Source organism: Podarcis filfolensis, assembly GCF_964270895.1.
Source record: "Podarcis filfolensis genome assembly, chromosome: Z".
Lineage (NCBI taxonomy): Eukaryota > Metazoa > Chordata > Lepidosauria > Squamata > Lacertidae > Podarcis > Podarcis filfolensis.
In genome coordinates, this window is record NC_139617.1 from 47,067,662 (window position 1) to 47,088,514 (window position 20,853).

At 45.8% G+C, this 20,853-nt stretch overlaps 1 protein-coding gene across 22 annotated transcripts in view; it reads right to left on the reverse strand.

Annotated features, from left to right (window-relative positions):
- The window catches only part of DNM1 (dynamin 1), a 133,550-nt gene that overhangs the window by 24,477 nt on the left and 88,220 nt on the right, over positions 1-20,853 (reverse strand). For all 22 annotated transcript variants that reach the window (XR_014544050.1, XR_014544051.1, XR_014544052.1 and 19 more), the window contains 2 exons: positions 3,181-3,290; positions 1,532-1,643 (listed from right to left, as the gene is read on the reverse strand). Coding sequence is in view for 18 of the 22 variants with exons in the window: in XM_083597274.1 (XP_083453400.1) it covers positions 1,532-1,643; positions 3,181-3,290 (222 nt within the window). In the remaining 4 variants the exon portion in view is untranslated. The remainder of the gene's footprint in view (positions 1-1,531; positions 1,644-3,180; positions 3,291-20,853) is intronic.

Consider the following 20,853-nt stretch of genomic DNA (forward strand, 5'->3'; position numbering starts at 1 on the left):
GGGAGAAAAGTCAGCAGAAGAAGATTGGAAGAAATTTAAGGAATATCTACAGAAATATTATAAAATTAATGAACTTTGAAAAGATGTTGGTTTGAACTTTGGTGGTCTCCAGCTGTTATGATAAAGATAATGGGGATTATAATTGTTTTTGTTACTAAATTTAAAAAAGATAAGTGGAAAATAAGGTGATATTCTAAAAGGAATGTTAAGAGATTAGGATTTGCTGAATTAACAAATTGAACTAGAGAACAAGAAGGGGAGGTATGAGGAAGTCAAAGAAACATGTGACTGAAAATTGTTATTGAAACTGAATTATTTTTAATATTTTTCTTTTTCTTTTTCTTTTTGTCTTTATATAAAATTGGAAAATTTAATAAATATTCATTTAAAAAAAAACAAAAGGCACAGGCTCCACTTGAACCAGGTTGGAACCAGACCATTGGCGCTTGAAATGAAAAAGGTGGCAGAGTAGCTATAAAACCGATTGTGGGGGGAGCTGAAGGGAGCCGAGTAGGGTCCAGTTCAGAACAAATTTTCTCCCTGAGATGAAGATGATGAAACTGAGGAAAATTTAAATGGGGTGTGTGCAAAGCAAGGCATTATATGTGCAAGGGGACACGGCAGCAATTCAGAGAGGCCACTGCTCCGCAGCTCAAAAGGCAAGTGTCAAAGACACGTGAAGAGAGAGACTGTATTCAAGTGTTTGCTTGCTACTGCTAGAAGCCTCCGAGCCAAGATGGCCTTAGAAGCCAGCATTGATATAGTGGACATAAAGGAAGCCAGGTGGGAGAGAACCAGCAGGGCACGGTTATCTCTGGTGAAAAACTCAATGGGAAGGACAGGGAAGGACGCATCAGAGGTGGTGGCGCTTGGCATGTCAAAGAGGGCATTGAGCACAGCATGTCAGAAATCCCCCAAGTGGCAGACCCATGGTGGTGATACTGGGCCCCAAGAGCAATCTAAATACAGACGTACCTTGTAAGTCGAACGGAATCCATTCCAGAAGTCTGTTCGACTTCCAAAATGTTCAACTTCCAAGGCGCGGCTTCCGATTGGCTGCAGGAGCGTCCTGCAGCCAATCGGAAGCTGCGCGGGACATTTGGCTTCCAAAAATCGTTCGAAAACTGGAACTATCACTTGGCATTCGGCTTCTGAGGTTCCACTGTATTGGGTACGTGCTATTGTGTCCCAATCAAAATGTTCAGGGAGATCTTGAGATGAGCAGAAATTGAAGGCACAACAAGAAGGACACGCAGGGTTCCACTGCTACAGGTAATGCTACCTTTGGCTGACCTCAAATCTGGGAACTGAGGCAATGGACTGTGTGTGAGAACCTGGGGGAAAAGTTTGGCTTCCCACATTCATCACTCAATCTCTCTTTGCTTTGTACATGAACAGAGTAGATCATATGAACAAACAAACATGGCTGCCCCTACCAGGGAGGGTGGTGTCCTTTGTAGGCATGGTTTGCTCTAAGATGCTTTACCCCCACACTCCTTTACCCTTCTGTCGCTGCTGTGGATCAACTCACCCCAACACGCTCCGGGTAAACTCCTGCGCGCAAGAAGGAGGCCTTCCAGCTATCCACCTCCTCCTGGGTCTCACAGGCCAGCTCCAGCTGCCGGTAATCTTTGTACACATTCCTGAGGCAAAAGAAAACAAAAAAAATACCTAATATAAAACACATTTTAAAAGTTATTTTCACACACATATGCATTTTTAAAAAGCACGCTTTATCCTAGTATACATATTTTCTACACATTACTCAGCTGGGAAAATTTATTGCAAAATTCTGAGAAGTGAGAATTTCAAAGGAGGACTGCGTTTCAGTTTGTGGATTGGTCCTGAAAGTATGAATTAGGTAGATTTGGCTTTAACTGAGAACTGAGTTGAGTTTCTCTCCCATCTGTAGTCATAAGTTAGCCAACAACTAAGGAAAAGGGGCCAAAAGGAAGTAATCAGTCTATATGCTGCTTTTTGTGAGACTGTCAGCTGACGAACAGTTCCATTTCCAAACATAGTTTGCAAAGCCTCTTCAAACCACAGTTTCAAAAAATGACTTGGAGGTTATCCCCGGCCATATTCGCCCAGTCTGGACATCAAGCAAACCATGGCTCCAGTAGGGATGCTTCATTAACTTGTTTTCTGTTAATCCTGCCATAAAGGGTCCTGATTTGCACCCACCAGTCTAATGTGAGAATTTGCACTTCTCTGAACTTTGCAATACAGTGCTCAGCTGAAAAAATGGACCAAAAGGGGTTTTACAAAGGTATATTTTAGGATAAAATATATTTAGAAATGAGATAGAGCTCATCTTTAAATATAAATTTCCATACAGATTTTTTTTTTTAATGGCAGATTACTGCACAAGGGGTGGTGGAACTTACATAAGAAAGAACTCATCTGAAACTGACATGAGCTGGAAATATGCTGATGCATCCATCTGTAGGTTGAAATCAACAGAGCAATGGAGGAGGGTGCAACCCCCAGTTTTCCAAATAATAATTTGGAGGATCATCTGAACTGAGTTTTATTTGTCAGACAGAGGGTACAATTTCATATCATAACACTGAGGGAGAGCAGGGTGCAGAGAGGCTCCCATTCATCCTTAGCCTCGCTTGCAACGCCAGCTGCATCAATGTGAGGCATAAACCATTTCTTTTCTGTGCAATTCAGCTGGGTTAATCATTTGCAGCCAGGGATCTTCTGCATCTCTCCACCATTGCATTCTATTGCTGGCTCTTCCACAGGCAGCCACCAGCCTTGCATCAGGAAAGTCACAGAGCCCAGTAGTTCCTTTGAACTTTAAAAACAAAATGTGATATATCCTGATCACAGATCTCCCATGCCTGTATCCTGCTTGGTCCTTAGAAAGCAGGGCTTTCAGAGTTTAGGAAACAGTGCTTTTACACTTTCCTATAGCATCAGCCCCCTTGTCCTTTATACACCTAATTATCCCCAAAGTAAATACATCTGCCATCCTCTGCCTTTACTGATGCCTTTACTAATTGTCACCTTCTGCCACCATGGTGCCAACACCTGTCCTCTTACACCCTCACCGTCCTAATACTTGCCATCCCACGACCTCACTTTCCTCACACTTGCCATTCTCTGCCCTTCTAAAACCCCCAAATGTGCAGATGGAATGGTATTACTGGAATTTCAGATAAAGGGCAGCACCTTTGCTCAGTGTTGAAGAGGGCAAAGATGTGCTTGCTGGACATGAAGCCCTTCTCGACATCCCGCACCTTCAGATTATCCACTGGCAACATGTATTTCTTCTCTTTTTCCTGAAAGGCACAAGAGCACCCGCCAGTTATTTCCCAGTCCTGATAAGCATTCAACACCATTGTGGAGTGTGCAGATTTCTATTTAAGTAAAGGGGCTAATAGCATTAGCAACCATCATATTTATTTAGCTATAAGTCATAACAGAGAGAAGAAGAAAGATGTTCAGAGTTGAGCCACAAAACCGGCTCTTGATTTCCAGAAGCATGCAAGGTAATGTGACTTCCCTTGTCCAACAGCAAAAAGCACACTATCTCACTTGATGTAATAAAATTATCCCTGTGGACCATTGATCCCCTGCTGGTGAGGCTCGCTGACCTCCTGGAAAAGCAAGAAATTGACCCTCTCCTGTCAGGCAAAGATCATAAGACGACCCGGATGGTCGCCAGATTCTGTGTACAGATCTGTAGGCGCAGACCATCCCCCGACCCAAACTAGTTCGTTAAGAAAATCCCCAAACTCGGTTCCATGGGTGACTCTGGATCATCTCTTCGCGGTAGCTTATCTTAAAGTTTTAAGTGTCTATACGCTTATTATGTTTATAAATTTTAAATTTATTGTTGTACATTGTTTTAAATGTTTGTTTTCCTTCTGGGATTGTACCCCCAAGTGTGTTTTTATAAGCTGGTGTCCGACCGTAATAAATTATCTATCTATCTATCTATCTATCTATCTATCTATCTATCTATCTATCATCTATCTATCTATCCCTGTGGATAAACTCAGATATTTTCCCACAAGAATCTTTAAACAGAGGACACCGGCTAACGTAGTGAACAGCGTCCACTATTTCCCAAAACACACAGGAATGCTGTTCCAAAGGTGATTTCTTAAAGTGGCTACCCAGAAGGGCAGGGAGCATAGAACCAACCCTCAATTCTGTAAAAACAAAACAAAAACAGTTCTGCACGGAGCAAATGGAAAGTCCTATTCACAGTTAGGAGAATGGTGGGGAAATACAAGGAAAAGTGTGGGAGAATTGACTGCAATTGACTGGAAGACATAATCTCCCCAACAAACGCATCTGAACAAATGTTCAATAAAGACGGGGCATTGCACAGCCCACACATAAACTCTGTGCACAGTGGCCACCAAGATGTCTCTGGGAAGCACGCAAGCAATATCTGAGCACAAGAGCCCGCTCCCCACTGAGGTTCCCAGCAACTGCAGTTCAAGAAGCTATCTCCAGCCATCAAGGCTGAAGAGTCCATGAAGAAGGCTGAGGCAATTTGTCTTGGGCAGCAGCTGCGGGGTGACCTTGGCTAGTCATACTCCTCTGAAGTCTCTCAGCCCCACTCACCTCTCAGAGTGCTTGTTGTGGGGGAGGAAGGGAAAGGAGCTTGTTAGCCGCTTTGAGACTCCTTAGGGTAGTGATAAAGTGGGAAATCAAATCCAAACTCTTTTTCTTCTTCTACTGATAGCGTCATCCTCCATGAATTTGTCTAATCCTCTTTTAAAGCCTCCCAAGTTTAGCTATTTATTTGTTTATATCCTACTTTTCGTCCCAAAGGACTGCTGGGCAGCTAACAACAAATGATTTTTCTAAAACCTCTATGTGTTCTGAGTAGAGGACTTTCTTCCATCTGTCCTGAATACTCCAACATTCAGCTACATCAGATGTCCTGTGAGAGAGTGTTATGCTGTTCTAGTGTTACCGGCATGGTCAATAAGCAGCTCACCCAGTCTAAACCATAGCTGTCAACCTTCCCCCTTTTTTGCGGGAAATTCCCTTATTCCAGCGCCGTTTCCCGTTGCTATTCCGGATTGTTAGATATCCCGTAGACTGTCCCCGGGACAGGTGAGGCTGCTGATCCCTTATTTTCGAGGCTGCTGATCCCTTATTTTCAAATCTGAAAGTTGACAGCTATGGTCTAAACCCATAAACGCATCTTTCTGTGACCACGTTGCAAATCAGTAGAAAATACTGGTATATTTAAAATGACCTACAGGGGGAACCATTAAACCAGGAAGAGGGACAAACGTTCCCGTCATCCCAGAAGCCTCTCCTGCATTATTGCGGCTGCTTTATTGGAAAACTGAAGCAACATGATCTCTTACAGCATGACAGAAAATGGGAAAGGCAGGCTGGCTGGCTGGCAATTCTCAGGCGCCAAAATCTAACTAGAAACCGCAAAAGCAAAGAAGGGGATGGTGTGTGCATTGTTGTTTGAATTCTGACTACTGATCTGACTATACCAAACAGGGTTGCTGGGCTTTTTCTCCTTGCTGTTTGAAAAGAACAGACGGTGTGTCTCACAAACACTGTAGCCACAGGAGATTTTGAAAAGTGAGCAGAAATCACTCATTAGCCCAGGGGTGAGAACCTCAGGCCCAGAGACCTGCTATGTCCACACACTTCCTCTCAATATTGGACCTGCCTGGGGTGCAAGTGCAGAGACAGCCTCACTATTCTCACTTCCATCCATAACTTGCTTTTTTAAAGGGATCGCTAGACACATTCCTGAAAGTAGGAGGAAAGGTTGCAGCATCCGGTATGTTTTCATTTAGAGAAAAGGCAAGCAGCAGGCGACGTCATAGGAGATTATAAGATGATGGATGTGCCCGCAAGGAACCATAGTTCTGGAAATGCATTTTACTCCACGATCCCGTTCAGTTGTTTCATAGGCATGGAAATGGGTGGCCACTTTCAAATCTATGAATCACATTGAGGTCAGGTCATGTTAGTAGTCATTTCCTTTGCTTTTCCCAGAATGAAAAAGTGTGATGTTTGTTTGTTTGTTTTAAAAAAATTGCAGCACAACAACTGTGAGCTTTAAGTCAGGCTAAAACTTGACCAAGGCCACCCATTGAGTTACCGTATTTTTCGTCCCATAGGACGCTCCGTCCCATAGGACGCACCTAGTTTTTTGGGGGGGAAATAAAGAAAAAATTTTCCCCCTTTATTTTCCCCCAAAAAAGCAGGTCGAAGAAACCGAACCAGGTAGAGGAACAGCGGGATGGCGGCGCTGCGCCTCCCTGCTGTCCCCCGAGCTTGTGGGGCTGGCCGATGTCTGCCCAGCGCGAGGGGCGCTCTGATTCAGGGGGCCCGCCCGCCCGGAGGCAGGCTGCTATCCGCAGCGTGGGGAGCCCTGCGGGGAACTCCTGCAGGGCTCCCCACGCTGCGGATGTGTTCCCGAAGCACCGGGCGCCCTGAAAGCAGAGCGCCCGACGCTCCGAGAAGCAGGCTGCTATCCGCAGCCTAGACATCCCTGCGGGACCTCCCACAGGGCTGCCTAGGCTGCGGATGTATTCCCGAAGCGCCGGGCGCTCTGCTTTCAGGGCGCCCGACGCTCCGGGAAGCAGGCTGCTATCCGCAGCCTAGACATCCCTGCGGGAACTCCTGCAGGGCTGCCTAGGCTGCGGATGTCTTCCTGAAGCCTGGAGAGTGAGAGGGGTCGGTGCGCACCGACCCCTCTCGCTCTCCAAGCTTCAGCGAAAGCCTGCATTCGCCCCATAGGACGCACCCAGATTTCCCCTTCATTTTTGGAGGGGAAAAAGTGCGTCCTATAGGGCGAAAAATAGGGTATTGTGTTCAGGTCCTGCTTGCTGGTTTCCCACAAGCATCTGGCTGACCACAGTGAGAACAGGATGCTGGATCCGAAGTTCCCTTGGCCTGATCCAGCAGCTTCTGTTATGTTGCTACAGCACGTAAGTTCCTGAGACCTCTGTTGCATCAAACCAAGGTTCCACTTAACCCAACCCCAGAGTTCAACAGTGACCACCAGATGGTTTTGGGAATCCCACATGCAAGATATGAAGCCAGAAGTCCACCTGCTGTTTGCCTGCATTGCCAGGTTACTGGTATTCAGAAAGACAAAGCAAATTATTGGTTCTCCTAGCTCACCACTGCCTATGCTAAATGGCTGTGAGGGTTGCAGGGGGGGAGGAGGTCTCCCAGCTGTACTGGAAGATGATGGGAGCCAAGCCCTGGACCTTCTTAATGCAAAGCAGGTACCATTGAGCTACTGTCTGCCAAAAAATAAGATTCTAGTTCTCATGGCTCTGTATGGGTTGCATTAAAAAGGAACATAGGAATCTGCTTTATACTGAGCATCTGGTACATCGAGCTCAGCGTCATCCACACTGGCTAAGGGCTTATCCACATTTATCTTTCACCCATGCTTCCCAGACACTGGTCTGCACTTAAAAGCCCTATATCCGAGCATTTTTGCCTTTCATTTCCCCCAGAGCTTTCCTGGTGAAAACCCGCTCTTTAGTGCTCAATCAAAGCAAGCATCAATTCAGGTTTTCCATGGATTGCCATTGCCTCTGATTCAGCTTTAAAAAGTGGGTTTTTGCGGAGAAATCTCCGGGGGGGGAGGTGCTCAGACATGCCTGGAAAGAGCAGAGCAGAGGTGCCAGTTTCTCAAGATGTTTGAGGGGATCCAACATGAGGGGGGCCCAGCCCCCTAAAAAAAACTATGGGGGGGGGAGTGCACCCCGGGCCAGGAGCTGGTGCTTATGACATGGGTCAGTGGCTCCCTGGGCCTTCTGACAAGGATTTCCCTAGTCCTTCCCAAAGCCCTACCCACAGATGCCAGGGAGCGCAACTGCAATATTTCTAATGCAAAACATGTGCTCTAGCACTGACTTTTTAGCTAATAGCCACAGGCAGAACCCTCAAGGTGTATAATCCCCTTTTAATGCTACCAAAGACATTGTACATCACCACATCTTGGGGTGGAAAATTCTGTGAGTTGAAGCAGGTGAACAGTGATAGCTTTCCTGTATCAGTTGTTCTACTGTCATCATGTCCTTGCAGCAAACTCACAAGGGTGTTCATTGGCACCATAAAGGCCTTTCCCATCTGATGATTACAGGCTGCGGTGCTTATGAATACCAGTTGCTGGAAATAATGGGGGAGGGGAATGCACATGTTCAGGTCCCACAGAAATCTGTAAGAACAGGAGGCCAGAATGGTTGGACCATTGGCTTCTTCTTAGGTTATTATGTTGCTGCAATGGGAGAAAGCGAGGGTGTATCTGGCTCACAGTCCATTGCCTCACAATCCTTTGCTGCTGCTGCTTACAGTTACTGCTCAATAACTTCTACCCATGTCAAATCCTGAAGCCATAGGATATGGTATCTCACCACCAGAAAGATGTCACTGGGAGGAGGAACCCAACTACAATAATTTGCTTTCCTGTTCTTCTGGATGAGGTACCTCAATGCTAACATTCATTCAGTTTTCAATGCTAATATGTGCTAAATGCAAGAACATTAAGGGCTGCTTCACAACTTAGCTGTATGCTGCAGGGAAATCATACGGTGCAGCTCTTGCTGAGATGGACAACAGTGGACAGCCAGCAATGGGTTTCTTATCTGAGTGTCCTTCTACATTTAAAATTCCTTGCCCATGGAAACACAGCATGTCAGGAATAAATAATCTAGGCTAGGCTTCTTCCTGGTACACTGGTTTCTAAGTGCCTATTGTTGCTGTTTATCCTGGGGAACATTCAAGCTTGTCATCTGGAGGCCAACAAGAACCGCATGATTCTTGCTGGTCACATTGTTTGGCTATGACACAGTCCCTTCCCAAACTTTGGTGTGACACATGCATGCTTCTCGTTGCAATAATAACCACATCCGATTATATTATGTATGTTGTTGTTACATGCATACATGGTAGAAGGTCAAGATTATAAGGTCGTGTAGGAATTTCCTAATGTAGGATGCAGTCCTGTAGGCTATATGTTCCTACAGCTGCTCTGCATGTTCTGGTGTTGACTTGCAACTGACCTCAAACAGTATCCACAGTTTCCACACACCCAAGCTACAGAGTTCTTCAAAGGAATTCTGCTCTGAACTAGCAGCTCAGCTCTTGGAAAGCACACATTGCCCCTTGCCAGTTATGTGGCTCAGTTAGGAAACACCAGTGAAGCAAGCTCAAACTTTTGCAGCAGTCCTGGATGCAATAAACCAGACTAGCAACAAGCAAACTACCCTAGGATTCAAAGTACCAGGTAGGGTTGCAATCTGGCATATCTGGATGTGACTGAACTGCCGGGAGGACTTGCAGTGCAATGCAAGAGACCTTCTTGGACCCCCCAGTATCATGACCCTTCTCTTGCACACATGATCTGCTGTGCCATTGGCCCCCACTCTAAATTCCTGGCCTCAGCCTCTCAAGTATTTCCATCTTCTCCCCTTTCAGCCCAGCCTGTTTTATATCAATGCTCTGACTTCATTTCCTGAATATAGAGACAGGAAAATGTGTAACGAGCTGCCGAGGGCCGAGACCTTCAAAGTGTTGGATGGGAGCCTCCAGCCCATGTGTTAGCAATCAAGCTGTGGGTATGTGTGTGTGCAGTGGCTGAAACGACCCAGAAGCATCCCAGCCAAACGAGTAGGATGGGGCGGGCAGGCGGGGGCTGACTGGCAGGAGGAGTAGGTGCCTGCCTGCCTTGGGGTTGGGGGTGGGATACAGGTTTGGGCTCAGGACCAAGACATCTGCAGCCTGCATCTCTCATTCTCTCTTTTTTTTAATTAATTATAAATTTTATTAGTATTTTCCACACAACAACAACAACACGAAAAATATCAAAAGATAACAATACAGTCATACCTCGGGTTGAAGTTGCTTCAGGTTAAGCCTTTTCGGGTTGCGCTCCACGGCAACCAGGAAGTAACAGAGCGTGTTACTTCCAGGTTTCGCCACTCGCGCATGCGCAGACGCTCAAAATGATGTCACATGCATGCGCGGAAGCGGCAAATCGTGACCCGCACACACTCAGACACAGGTTGCGTTCGCTTCAGGATGCGAACGGGGCTCCGGAACGGATCCCGTTCACATCCAGAGGTACCACTGTTCACAAAACACAAAAACCAACATTCCAAAAAAAATAAATCCAAATCCATATCTTACAAGTTAATAATATAAACACTAAAAAGAAAAACGAACGTTGACTTCCACCAATCCCACAGCACCTCCTTTACCTCTCATTGTGTCCTCCTGTTTTCCTTATCATCTCTATCCTAGCATCCAGATATAAATCCTTCTTTCTTATCCTTTCACTTCACAAGGTTATTCCGGACTCAGCCAGATTTCTGTCCTTGAACCTTGGCTTTTAAGGTATTCATTTAGATACTCCCATTCCTTTTTCACTTTTTGTTTTTTGCCTTATTATATCTGCATTATTATTGACTGCATCTCTCATTCTCAGGCACCTCTCCTTGAGCCTGAGGCTGGAAAGGGAGAAGAAGCTTCAGAGTCAACCAGGCTCAGATGATTTGTGGGTAGTCGTTTTTTTCTGGGACACGGAGCAAAGGGAGGTGGTAACATGAGTTCAGCATTTTAATAGAGGTATAAAACAGAGGTGGGGGGGCACCTATCACGTTCTCCCCCCTCTGCAGCCCCCCGCTTCCTCTCTCTCACTCACCCACACACATATCCCATCCACGTGCAAGGGTGACTCAGTGGTGAGAGAAAGCAGACTCTGGTCATAACTCAGAGGCACTCCCTTCAAGGATCTACGGACACCCAGGGATCGGGGGTGAGGGGCAGTGGGGGGGGGGAGGAGACGCAGGGCATCTTCTATCTGTGCCTGTTTAGTAGGTATGGATAGGCAGGAGTTATATTCTCATCCTCTCCCACACACTCCAGCCGTCCTTATTTGTGTAACTTGTACCACCCTAATAAATCACCATCCTGATTTTTGTCTTTTGAGAAATCCCTCGTCAAAATGTCACCGTGGTGAGTTGCTACAGCAAGGCGTGCCATTTGGGTGGGGTGGGGGGTAAAACTTCATTTCGCAAATTTATTGCAAAAAAAAAATATGCTTTTGGATGTGAGGAATTCAAATCTGCTGTTATTTTTGTGTTCTGACAACATTTCGCTTGGTAAGTCTCCGTTTGATGGACAAGCACATAAACTGCTTTCGGAAAACCAAAGAATCTTTATTTTACCGTCTGAAAATGTCAGGTAATGCTAAAAAACAACAATGTATAAATGCAAGTACCTGGCAATCATTTTAAATGATACCAATGCAATTTTACACACATTCTATTTACTAAGCAAAACTAAATTATATTAATTTAACCAAAATATCTTTTGAATTCCCAAGTCGTGTTAAAAAAATTTAGCAGCCTGCATTTTGGGAATTTGGAAGTTGAAAATTCAACATGCCCTATAATGCTACTGTGCTCATTGTGCAGGGTCCAGGCCCCCACGCTATACCCTCTGTCTCCAGAAATAATATCTCTGGATGAGAGAGTAGGTGTGTCTAACGTACTCTAATGCACACATGCATTACACTTAGGTACCATATAGGGATAGGAAGCCTGTGGCCACCCCCCATACTGTTAGACTACAGTTCCCATTGTTCCTGGCCACTAGCCACACTTGTTTTGTGCTCATGGGAGTTGGAGTCTGGAAACATTCAGACGGGACCATGTTTGCAAGCCCTGGCTTACAACCCTCTACCTTCAAGCAGGGAGGCGAGAGAGAGAGTTTATCTGTGTGTGTGTGTGTGTGTGTGTGTGTGTGTCCCTCCCTCCAGCATCCTTTATGGGAGGTTGTGAAATAAATTTAACAACAACAATGAAAAGCTCACACCCTCCCCACACCCACCCCTTGGATGCTGGCGTATTCAGCTTTGGAGGAAAAGTGGATGGATCTCGCTGCCTCTCGGTATGTTCCTGTTGCTCATGTGACAAAGATGCTTCAACCCTTAGAGCCAGGGTTGGTACCTGCGGCCCCTCCAAGTGAGGGAAGGACCCCTAGCACAGTGGTGGGACATCCATTTTGCATTGCATTCAACTCTAGAATTTCCATTTAGGGCTGGGAAAGTCTCTTGCCTGAAATCCTGGAGAGCTAGCTGCTGCCGGCCAGTGTAGACAATGTCAAGTTGGATAGACAACAGATCAGCATTGATAGAAAGGCAGCCAACAATACTCCTATTCTGAACTACTACAACTCCACCACCCCTGGTCATTGGCCATGCTGGCTGGAGCTGATGGCAGTTGGAGTCCAACAGCCTTAACTGGACCGAAGCCTCTCCACCACTGCTTTAGATTGGCTTGAGAGATGAGTTTTGCAAGATGCCTTTCACAACTGCCTTCCTGTAAAAGTCCAAAGGGTGTCCTAAATTGGTTGATGCACTTAAGGCAGAGGCTCAAATGCCTGCTCCACCCCTGAGCACGTGCATGACCAATTCTACTATTTTGTCTTTCACCTATTGTCTTTATGTGACTGGAGTTCAGCCCCTCGCTCATTTCTATAAAAAGGAGAGACATCACTTTGCCGACAAAGGTCCGTATAATTAAAGCTATGGTTTTCCCAGTAGTGATGTATGGAAGTGAGAGCTGGACCATAAAGAAGGCTGATCGCTGAAGAATTGATGCTTTTGAATTCTGATGCTGGAGGAGACTCTTGAGAGTCCCATGGACTGCAAGAAGATCAAACCTCTCCATTCTGAAGGAAATCAGCCCTGAGTGCTCACTGGAAGCTGAGGCTCCAAGACTTTGGCCACCACATGAGAAGAGAAGACTCCCTGGAAAAGACCCTGATGTTGGGAAAGATTGAGGGCACAAGGAGAAGGGGACGGCAGAGGACGAGATGGTTGGATAGTGTTCTCGAAGCTACCGGTATGAGTTTGACCAAACTGCGGGAGGCAGTGGAAGACAGGAGTGCCTGGCGTGCTCTGGTCCATGGGGTCATGAAGAGTCGGACACGACTAAACGACTAAACAACAACAACTCAAGGATATGCAGTACCGGCACTTCTATTTTTGTTGAAAACAAAAGTGTGTCCTATTTTTCGGGGGGGGGGGGTGCGAAACACTGATTCCCATCAGCCCCAGCCAAAACATATGGAGGTTACCAGACTGGAGAAAGCTGCCTTGTAGGATCTGAATGGGGAAAGTTTATATACATTACTCTTGAGCGGATGACCCAGCTCTGCAAGTAATCTTTGTTGCTCACTTCCCCTGAACAGATCATACTTGCGTAACTGCGCCAAACGCCTTGCATCCCACACTCCAGAAGTCAGGGAACGTGAGTATAATGGAAGAATGGTCATGACGGGCCTCCGAAAAGCAAGGGGAGTGACCCACATCCTCCAGATCGGTTGCTAGTTTTGTTTCATCCCTGCTAAACCATGGATTCCAAATCTCCCTTTCTTCTGCCTCCCCCCACCCCCATCTTGTGTGTGCTGGTGGGTTTGCATATTGCACATAAAGCAGCCTTTATCCCTGCAGCAATGGAGAGGAAATAGAGCACATGGCCCTTGGAACATCTGGAATCGCTACACGGGAGCCGCGCACCAGAGGGAAGACAACATTCCTTGAGTTTCCATCCAAGGTATGGAGCCTTCTTTTCCCCTCCCTCGCAACCTTATCCACCAGGCGGCTCAGTTCCTGTCGAACTTTGACCTTCCCAGCAGCTGGCAAGCTCCTCCTTCAAGCCTCGTTAGTTTTGCACTGCCACGTCAATTGAGGCAGAAGTGCAGGAGAGAAGCAGGAGAAGGAAGGGAGGCGCAAAGACCAGAATGACGGAGCCACAATGAGTGCCAGATGCTGGGTGGGGACTGGAGGCCACAAAGGAGGTGTGGGAGGGAGCCAGATCACTCTCCTAGTAGCCAGAGGCTAACTGCAAAGGCAAGTGGCCAACGTGGGAGCAAAGAAGCTTTGTGGCGGACCTGATCACAAATGCCGCACTCCCTGGACATTTGCTCTGGAAGCCAAAGCAGAGTTGGAGTTCCTTTGGGGCAACAGCAGCAGCAGCAGCAACCACAAAAACCAACAAAGCGTTTCATGGAAGCATTGTGTGGATACTTCAGGCCCAAGCGATCTTCTACCAAGAGCTGACCAGATGTGGGGGTTCCCTAAAAGGAGCTGAGGACCCATAACTCCTCCACCTCCAGCACATGGCTGCATCTTCCAAGAGACTCTTCTCCCAATTTTTCAGTTGGTGACAACTGTTTGCTTTCTTCGTTTATTTAATTTTGTTTCTATTTTCCCTCCCCCTAAGGAACCTGCGATGTGGCCGAAGGGATCTGGGTGGTTTTCCGTATGAAGAAGCTTGGAGAAGAAAGGGGCAGGACGGTTGAATGGATTCTGCGGATGCGGGGATCACCGAAGCTGGCGCTGATGTTTCTTCCCTGGCAGCGGGTAAAGTAAGCTGCTTCTTCTGACAGGACTTGGTCTTCCCATTGCCTGTTTCCCCCCTCTCTCTGTCTCTCTGTCTTTCTCTCCCCTGAGAACGGTCAGCCCGGAGGCAGGAGCCCAGGAAAGAAGTAAGTGCACCACCTGCTTGCCGGCTTTTTGGACTCAGAGGCTCCACTCCGTCTGCCCAGTGTTCGGACTACCTGTTCAGGATTACAAGATTGTACAGTAGTCTGCACATTGGTTAGGCTGTGCTGGGATATACATCGTATGCTGCTGGCACTGTGCAGGGAAAGAGGTGCTTGCCTGGCCAAAGGAAAATGATGCCTGGGTTCTCTCCCCATCCCATTTTTCATCTCTGAACTTCACCTTTTCTTAGCTGTGTTGCTTCCTTCCACGTCCCACCTCCCTTCCCTTGCAGGCAGGTAGGGTACTCTCTTCTTGGGTTTGCGGTGGGGGGTGCAGACCACAGAAAGTGAGATGGCAGGAGATTTTTGGCTGGCGCAGGTTTGCGATGCAAGTTTTAGTGGGTCACAGTGAAGCAGCGTTAGCTGTCTACTAAGTACCAGAGATGCTTGCCATGAAGGGTTTGAATAGTACAGTGGTACCTCAGGTTACAGACGCTTCAGGTTACAGACTCCGCTAACCCAGAAATAGTACCTCGGGTTAAGAAATTTGCTTCAGGATGAGAACAGAAATTGCGCCCCTGCGGCACGGCGGCAGCGGGAGGCCCCATTAGCTAAAGTGGTACCTCCTGTTAAGAACAGTTTCAGGTTAAGAACGGACCTCCGGAATGAATTAAGTTCTTAACCCAAGATACTACTGTAGTGAGACTGGAGAAGTCAGTATAAGTTGCATCTTCAGCTGAAAGCATTCGTTGTATTGAGCTATTTCAATTGCTTTTGTTTGATCTGCTCATTGTACACAACCCCTCAGTTAGTTAAGAACTCTTCTGGGGGCTTCCTAGGATGGGAAGCTGGAAGCTGGCAAAAATGCTGCTCATTTTAAAAAAGCATCAAAAGGATTCTCAGAGCTCTCAAATATAGTTTCAATATTTACTCTGGCACCTTCCTGCAACTTCAGGACAAATATGGAAGAAAAGGGCTTATCCACACTTCCATTTGGTCCACATTTTATTCTGTTTGCCCCATGCTTTCCAGGCATGGTTCCGATAGGATTTTTGCTTGCCCAAAGTCAGTCTGCAGAAAGCCCAATTTACATATGCTACAATTCAGCATTAAACAGTGTGTTTTCCCTGCGAAAGCAGCAGGGCAAACGAAAAGCCTCTCAGACCCATGCCTAGAGACCATGGGACAAATGGAAGTGTGAATGAACCCAAAGAGGGGGGGGGCGGGCAAGAATCATGGGAGATGGGGAAAGATTTAAAAGGAAATAAGATGCAGGGAAAGTGCACAAGTGCCAATTAATATGAATTGCTACCATGTTATCTGCAAGGGGTTGAGAGTCAGAAAACAAAAGTGTGCTCTAGTACCTCAGAGGCACTGGGTTTTTATGGTGTGGGCTTTCCCAAAGATCAGGCTCTTTCATCGGATGCCTGAAGAACCCCTGGAATCTGGGGGAAGAGGCTGCTGCTCCTTCTGAGACCATTCCACAAGAAATAAATCAGAGCCCTGAGAAGCCGCAGCAGTTTCCTCCCCTTTTTACCTCTTATCTGGGATGAGTTTTCAAGGCAGAAATTGAAAGCAGGGAAGGAAACTGTGATAACATTCGGTTCATCCACTAAACTCGCTGGAGTTACTTCTGTCTTAATGACTGATGAAGAAGTTCAAGAGGCAAAAGGGAGACAAACTAAGGAAATGAGAAAGCATTTCATGCTGGCTGTGGAGTGTGTGTTCCCCCCTTAAGTGGCTCTTGCATTAACAAGAGGTTTATTTTAGCCAGCTGTCATGTTTGGATCCCTGCCCCTGGGCTGCCTTTTAATCTTGCAAAAAGTGCAGAACTCTTTTTTAATGTCTATGGTGAATGATGAAAGTTTAAATTAGCTTGTGTTCACTGTGCTTAAATCATGTCACCTGAAAGAAAAATGGATGGGAGGCAAGATTCATTCCACGTTTTTCACTAACTGGAGCACCAAGTGAAATACACGGTGTGGTTTTGATTTTCACTCGATGGAGGCAAGGTATAATTTGGGACAGGGTAATCTAAGTCAGTTTTCAGCGTGAAGGCCAGGGCCTGGTACCCAAACATACGGAATACAAATACAAAAAGGGAGAGCAGCTTTGGGCATCTACAGAGAGCTTTCCGTATACAGTGGTACCTCTAGTTATGAACTTAATTCATTCCGGAGGTCCGTTCTTAACCTGAGACTGTTCTTAACTACCGACGTGCTTTCGCTAATGGGGCCTCGTGCTGCCGCTGTGCCGCCAGCACACAATTTCCGTTCTCATCCTGGGGCAAAGTCCTCAACTTGAGGTAACTCTTCCAGCTTAGTGGAGTTTGTAACCTGAAGCGTTTGTAACTCGACATACCACTGTACTGCTTGGTAGTCACACCAGACCTTCAAACATCCAGCAGCTGCATTTTGAATTGCATTTTAACCTGTATTTTAAATTGGTTCCCCCTCCCTATTATGTTTTTACTGTAATTTTTACTGTTGTTAGCTGCCCTGAGCCCAGCTCTGGCCAGGGAGGGTGGGATATAAATAATAATAATAATAATAATAATAATAATAATAATAATTATTATTATTATTATTATTATTATTATTATTATTATTAAGAGTTTCCAATACGGAGGGGCTGGCTTCAGCTGCAGAATTTCCTGAAGAAATTAAGCCCCAGGAGAAAGTCACAAAACAGAGATTCCTACAAAAATATGCCTAACCCCACTCCGCCTCAGAGGGTTTCAGTGATGGCAGGCCAAGGCACAGATGCATACCGACTCAATGCAGAGACAAAACATAGGTTAAAAACTCCAAGAAATCAAACAGATGCTTGATGAATGTGGCTATTATGCAGAAGGGTAAAATGTCCACCCTTCTTAGTCATTCACACATCATCTTCTTAAGCCCGTTTAATATGGATTAGCAACTGCCCATTAACATGCCTTAAGCACCAGTCAGAAAAGGTTAGAGAGTAGGAAAAAGGACGGATCAGTGCCTACTCCCTTCCAGCCATGTGCTGGAAGTAGTGGACTGTCTATTATAGTATTCCTAAAAGGGTGCAACCCTTATGCACTCAGAAGTAAGTCCCATTTAATTCAATGTGGTTTGCCCCCTGGTTAAGTGGGGCAACTTAGACTAGAGAAAACGTTGGTGATGGGCTTAAAATAATAATAATAATTCTTGGGCACGTCCACCAAAGGTGAAAGAATGTACCTTCAGTTTCTTTACATTTCCAACATTTATTATCGGGCAAGTGATATATTTTTGCAAGCTTGACTGGTGTCATGTACCACCTGTATATCATTTTCATAATATTCTCTCTTAAGGCATTACATGCTGTAAATTTCATACCGGTGGTCCACAACTGTTCCCAGTCAGCAAACATAATGTTATGTCCGACATCTTGTGCCCATTTAATCATAGCAGATTTCACCGTTTCATCCTGAGTATTCCATTTCAACAGCAAGTTATACATCCTTGACAAAATCTTAGTTTTGGGTTCTAACAGTTCTGTTTCTAATTTTGATTTTTCCACCTGGAAGCCAATTTTCTTGTCCAAATTATATGCCTCCATTATCTGATAGTAATGAAGCCAATCTCGCACTTTGTTTTTTAGTTTCTCAAAACTCTGCAGTTTTAGTCTATCTCCCTCTTGTTCCAAAATTTCCCAATATTTCGGCCATGTGCTGGAAGTAGTGGACTGTCTATTATAGTATTCCTAAAAGGGTGCAACCCTTATGCACTCAGAAGTAAGTCCCATTTAATTCAATGTGGTTTGCCCCCTGGTTAAGTGGGGCAACTTAGACTAGAGAAAATGTTGGTGATGGGCTTAAAATAATAATAATAATTGTGCACATCTATGGAAGATTCATCAGTGGCAACTAGCACTACTGTTCAACAGACACTGAAGATTAATAACAAGCAAAAGGCTGAGTCAGAGAGGTCACTGGGATGAATCAGCTAGCATATCCCTCTTCTTCTCTGCCCATCAACCTCTCTGCCTATCATCCTAGGCAGGCACCCTCACTGTACAGGCAGCCCCTCCATTTACGTGCGTTCAATATGTGCACGACTGTGTATACGCACATTGTGCTGAATCTGGAAGTGATCCAGAAACATCATAAAGGCGTCACTGAAACGTCACTAAAACGGAGGAACAGGGGCAGGGGCAAAATGGGGTGTTTGCAGGCTTTTTCAATGGGTTTCAACTGTACGCAATTTCATTGGTGTCTGGGGGGCTACCTGTACTGTTTGAATACTTTTTTATTTTAGCACATAATTTTGTTATGCACAGCTGTTTTTAAAGTTTTCCTGTTTTTATTATCGATAATTATTTTGTATTATTTTGCAGGCACTGCATTTTTTAAATTAAGCAGTATACAATTTTCCCCCCTACATAAAATAAACACAATTTACAAATGTTTTGTCCCCACCGACAAACACACACATTTTCTGAGCAGTGGGATAATTATGGCCAGTGGTCAGGGATGATGGGAGCTGTAGTCCAACAACATCTAGAGAGCTGCACCCCACTGCCTATTGCTCAGAAGCAAACTGCCCCTAAACCCAAAGCAAGCTGGTAGCCGTTACCACTTCTTGTGGCAGTGTGTGCTATCAATTAATTACACGTTGTGTGAAGGAATACTGTCCCGATTTTCAATCCAACTGATTTACTTATGTTTGGTGGGGACGCGGGAGAGGCCTTCTCAGTGGTGGCTGCTCCCAGGCTCTGGAACTCCCTCCCTGGAGAAGCCAGACCGGCTCCCTCCTTGCTGTCCTTCTGCCAGCAGGTAAAGGTGGCTTTATTCTGGCAGGAATGTGGGACCTGACTGCTTTTAAATGTGTTGTTCTATTTTTACTATCTGTAATTTAATAGATTTGTTTTTAAATGATTTTTATTCCATTATAGTTTAATTGTTTTCTAACAATTGTATTTTAGCTTTCTATGTTTTATCTGTGTTTGTTTTAACTTTTGTAAGCATGCCTTGAGTCCTGGCTCTGGGGAAATGTGGAGTATAAAATAAAACAACAACAACAAATTATTTGTTAAATTTATATGAATGGAATGCTTTTTTTAAAAAAAAATATCCCACTTTTCCATGCAAAATGCCAGATTTTCACTGGGCCCCAAGTTCTAGTGTTATGAGAGAGGGAGGAAAATTTCACTTTATCCACACCATACACTGTGTCACAAACAAATCTTGCAAACTTTTCTCCCAGGTGAGTTGTTTCGGCCCCGTGACCATATCTGGTTGCCCTTTTCTACATCTTCTCCTGCTCTACAGCCCCCTGCTTGAGACACAGCAACCAGAACTGTGAGCAGTATTACAACCATGGCCTCCCCATAAGTTTGTTTGAAGGCACTGTGATACAGGCAGTTTTATTTTCAATCCCTTTCCCAATAATCTCTACCACAGAACTCACATACAGCTCTTGCAAAAGTTCCTGTCCTCTAGGTAAAGGTAAAGGGACGTCTGACCATTAAGTCCAGTCGTGACCAACTCTGGGGTTACGGCGCTCATCTCGCTTTGTTGGCCGAGGGAGCCGGCGTACAGCTTCCGGGTCATGTGGCCAGCATGACTAAGCTGCTTCTGGTGAACCAGAGCAGCGCACGGAAACGCCGTTTACCTCCCCCCCCCCCCGCTGGAGCAGTACCTATTTATCTACTTGCACTTTGACGTGCTTTCAAACTGCTAGGTTGGCAGGAGCAGGGACTGAGCAACAGGAGCTCACCCCGTCGCGAGGATTCGAACCGCCGACCTTCTGATTGGCAAGTCCTAGGCTCTGTGGTTTAACCCACAGCGCCATTCGCGTCCTGTCCTCTACTAGCAGCTTACTGCATTCTTTCAGAAAGCCTTGAGGAAGAGAGAACAGTCTGGTAGCATTTGAAATGGATTTGCCTTGAAAGAGGAGCGGAGTATCATAACACGTGGTGCACTGCAATCCTATGCAAGTTTCCTTGGAAGTAAATCCATCTAGGTTCAATTGGGCTTAGTCCCAGGTTGGTCTGCATAGGACTGGGACCCCAGGTGACACTGCAGAGTCCTGGCGTTAAGCAGTCTCCTTTTACAATGTGCTGCTGCTGGCAGGATTGGTCTAAGAGCCCCTTATAAAACAGCCCCACTGGATACTGGGGGCATCTCATGAAGAGAAACAAATGGGCAGGTGAGGTCACCACCCCAGTACCCCACTTGGCCAACCCACTGGAAGCAATCAGTTCCAAGCTGAAACTATTGCTTCAGCAAACTACTGCACTATGGCTCTCCACAGATCAGGGATCCAGCCCGTTGGGAGGCTGACAAAGGAAAACAGCAAGAGAATCCAAAAATAAGAGGGGCTC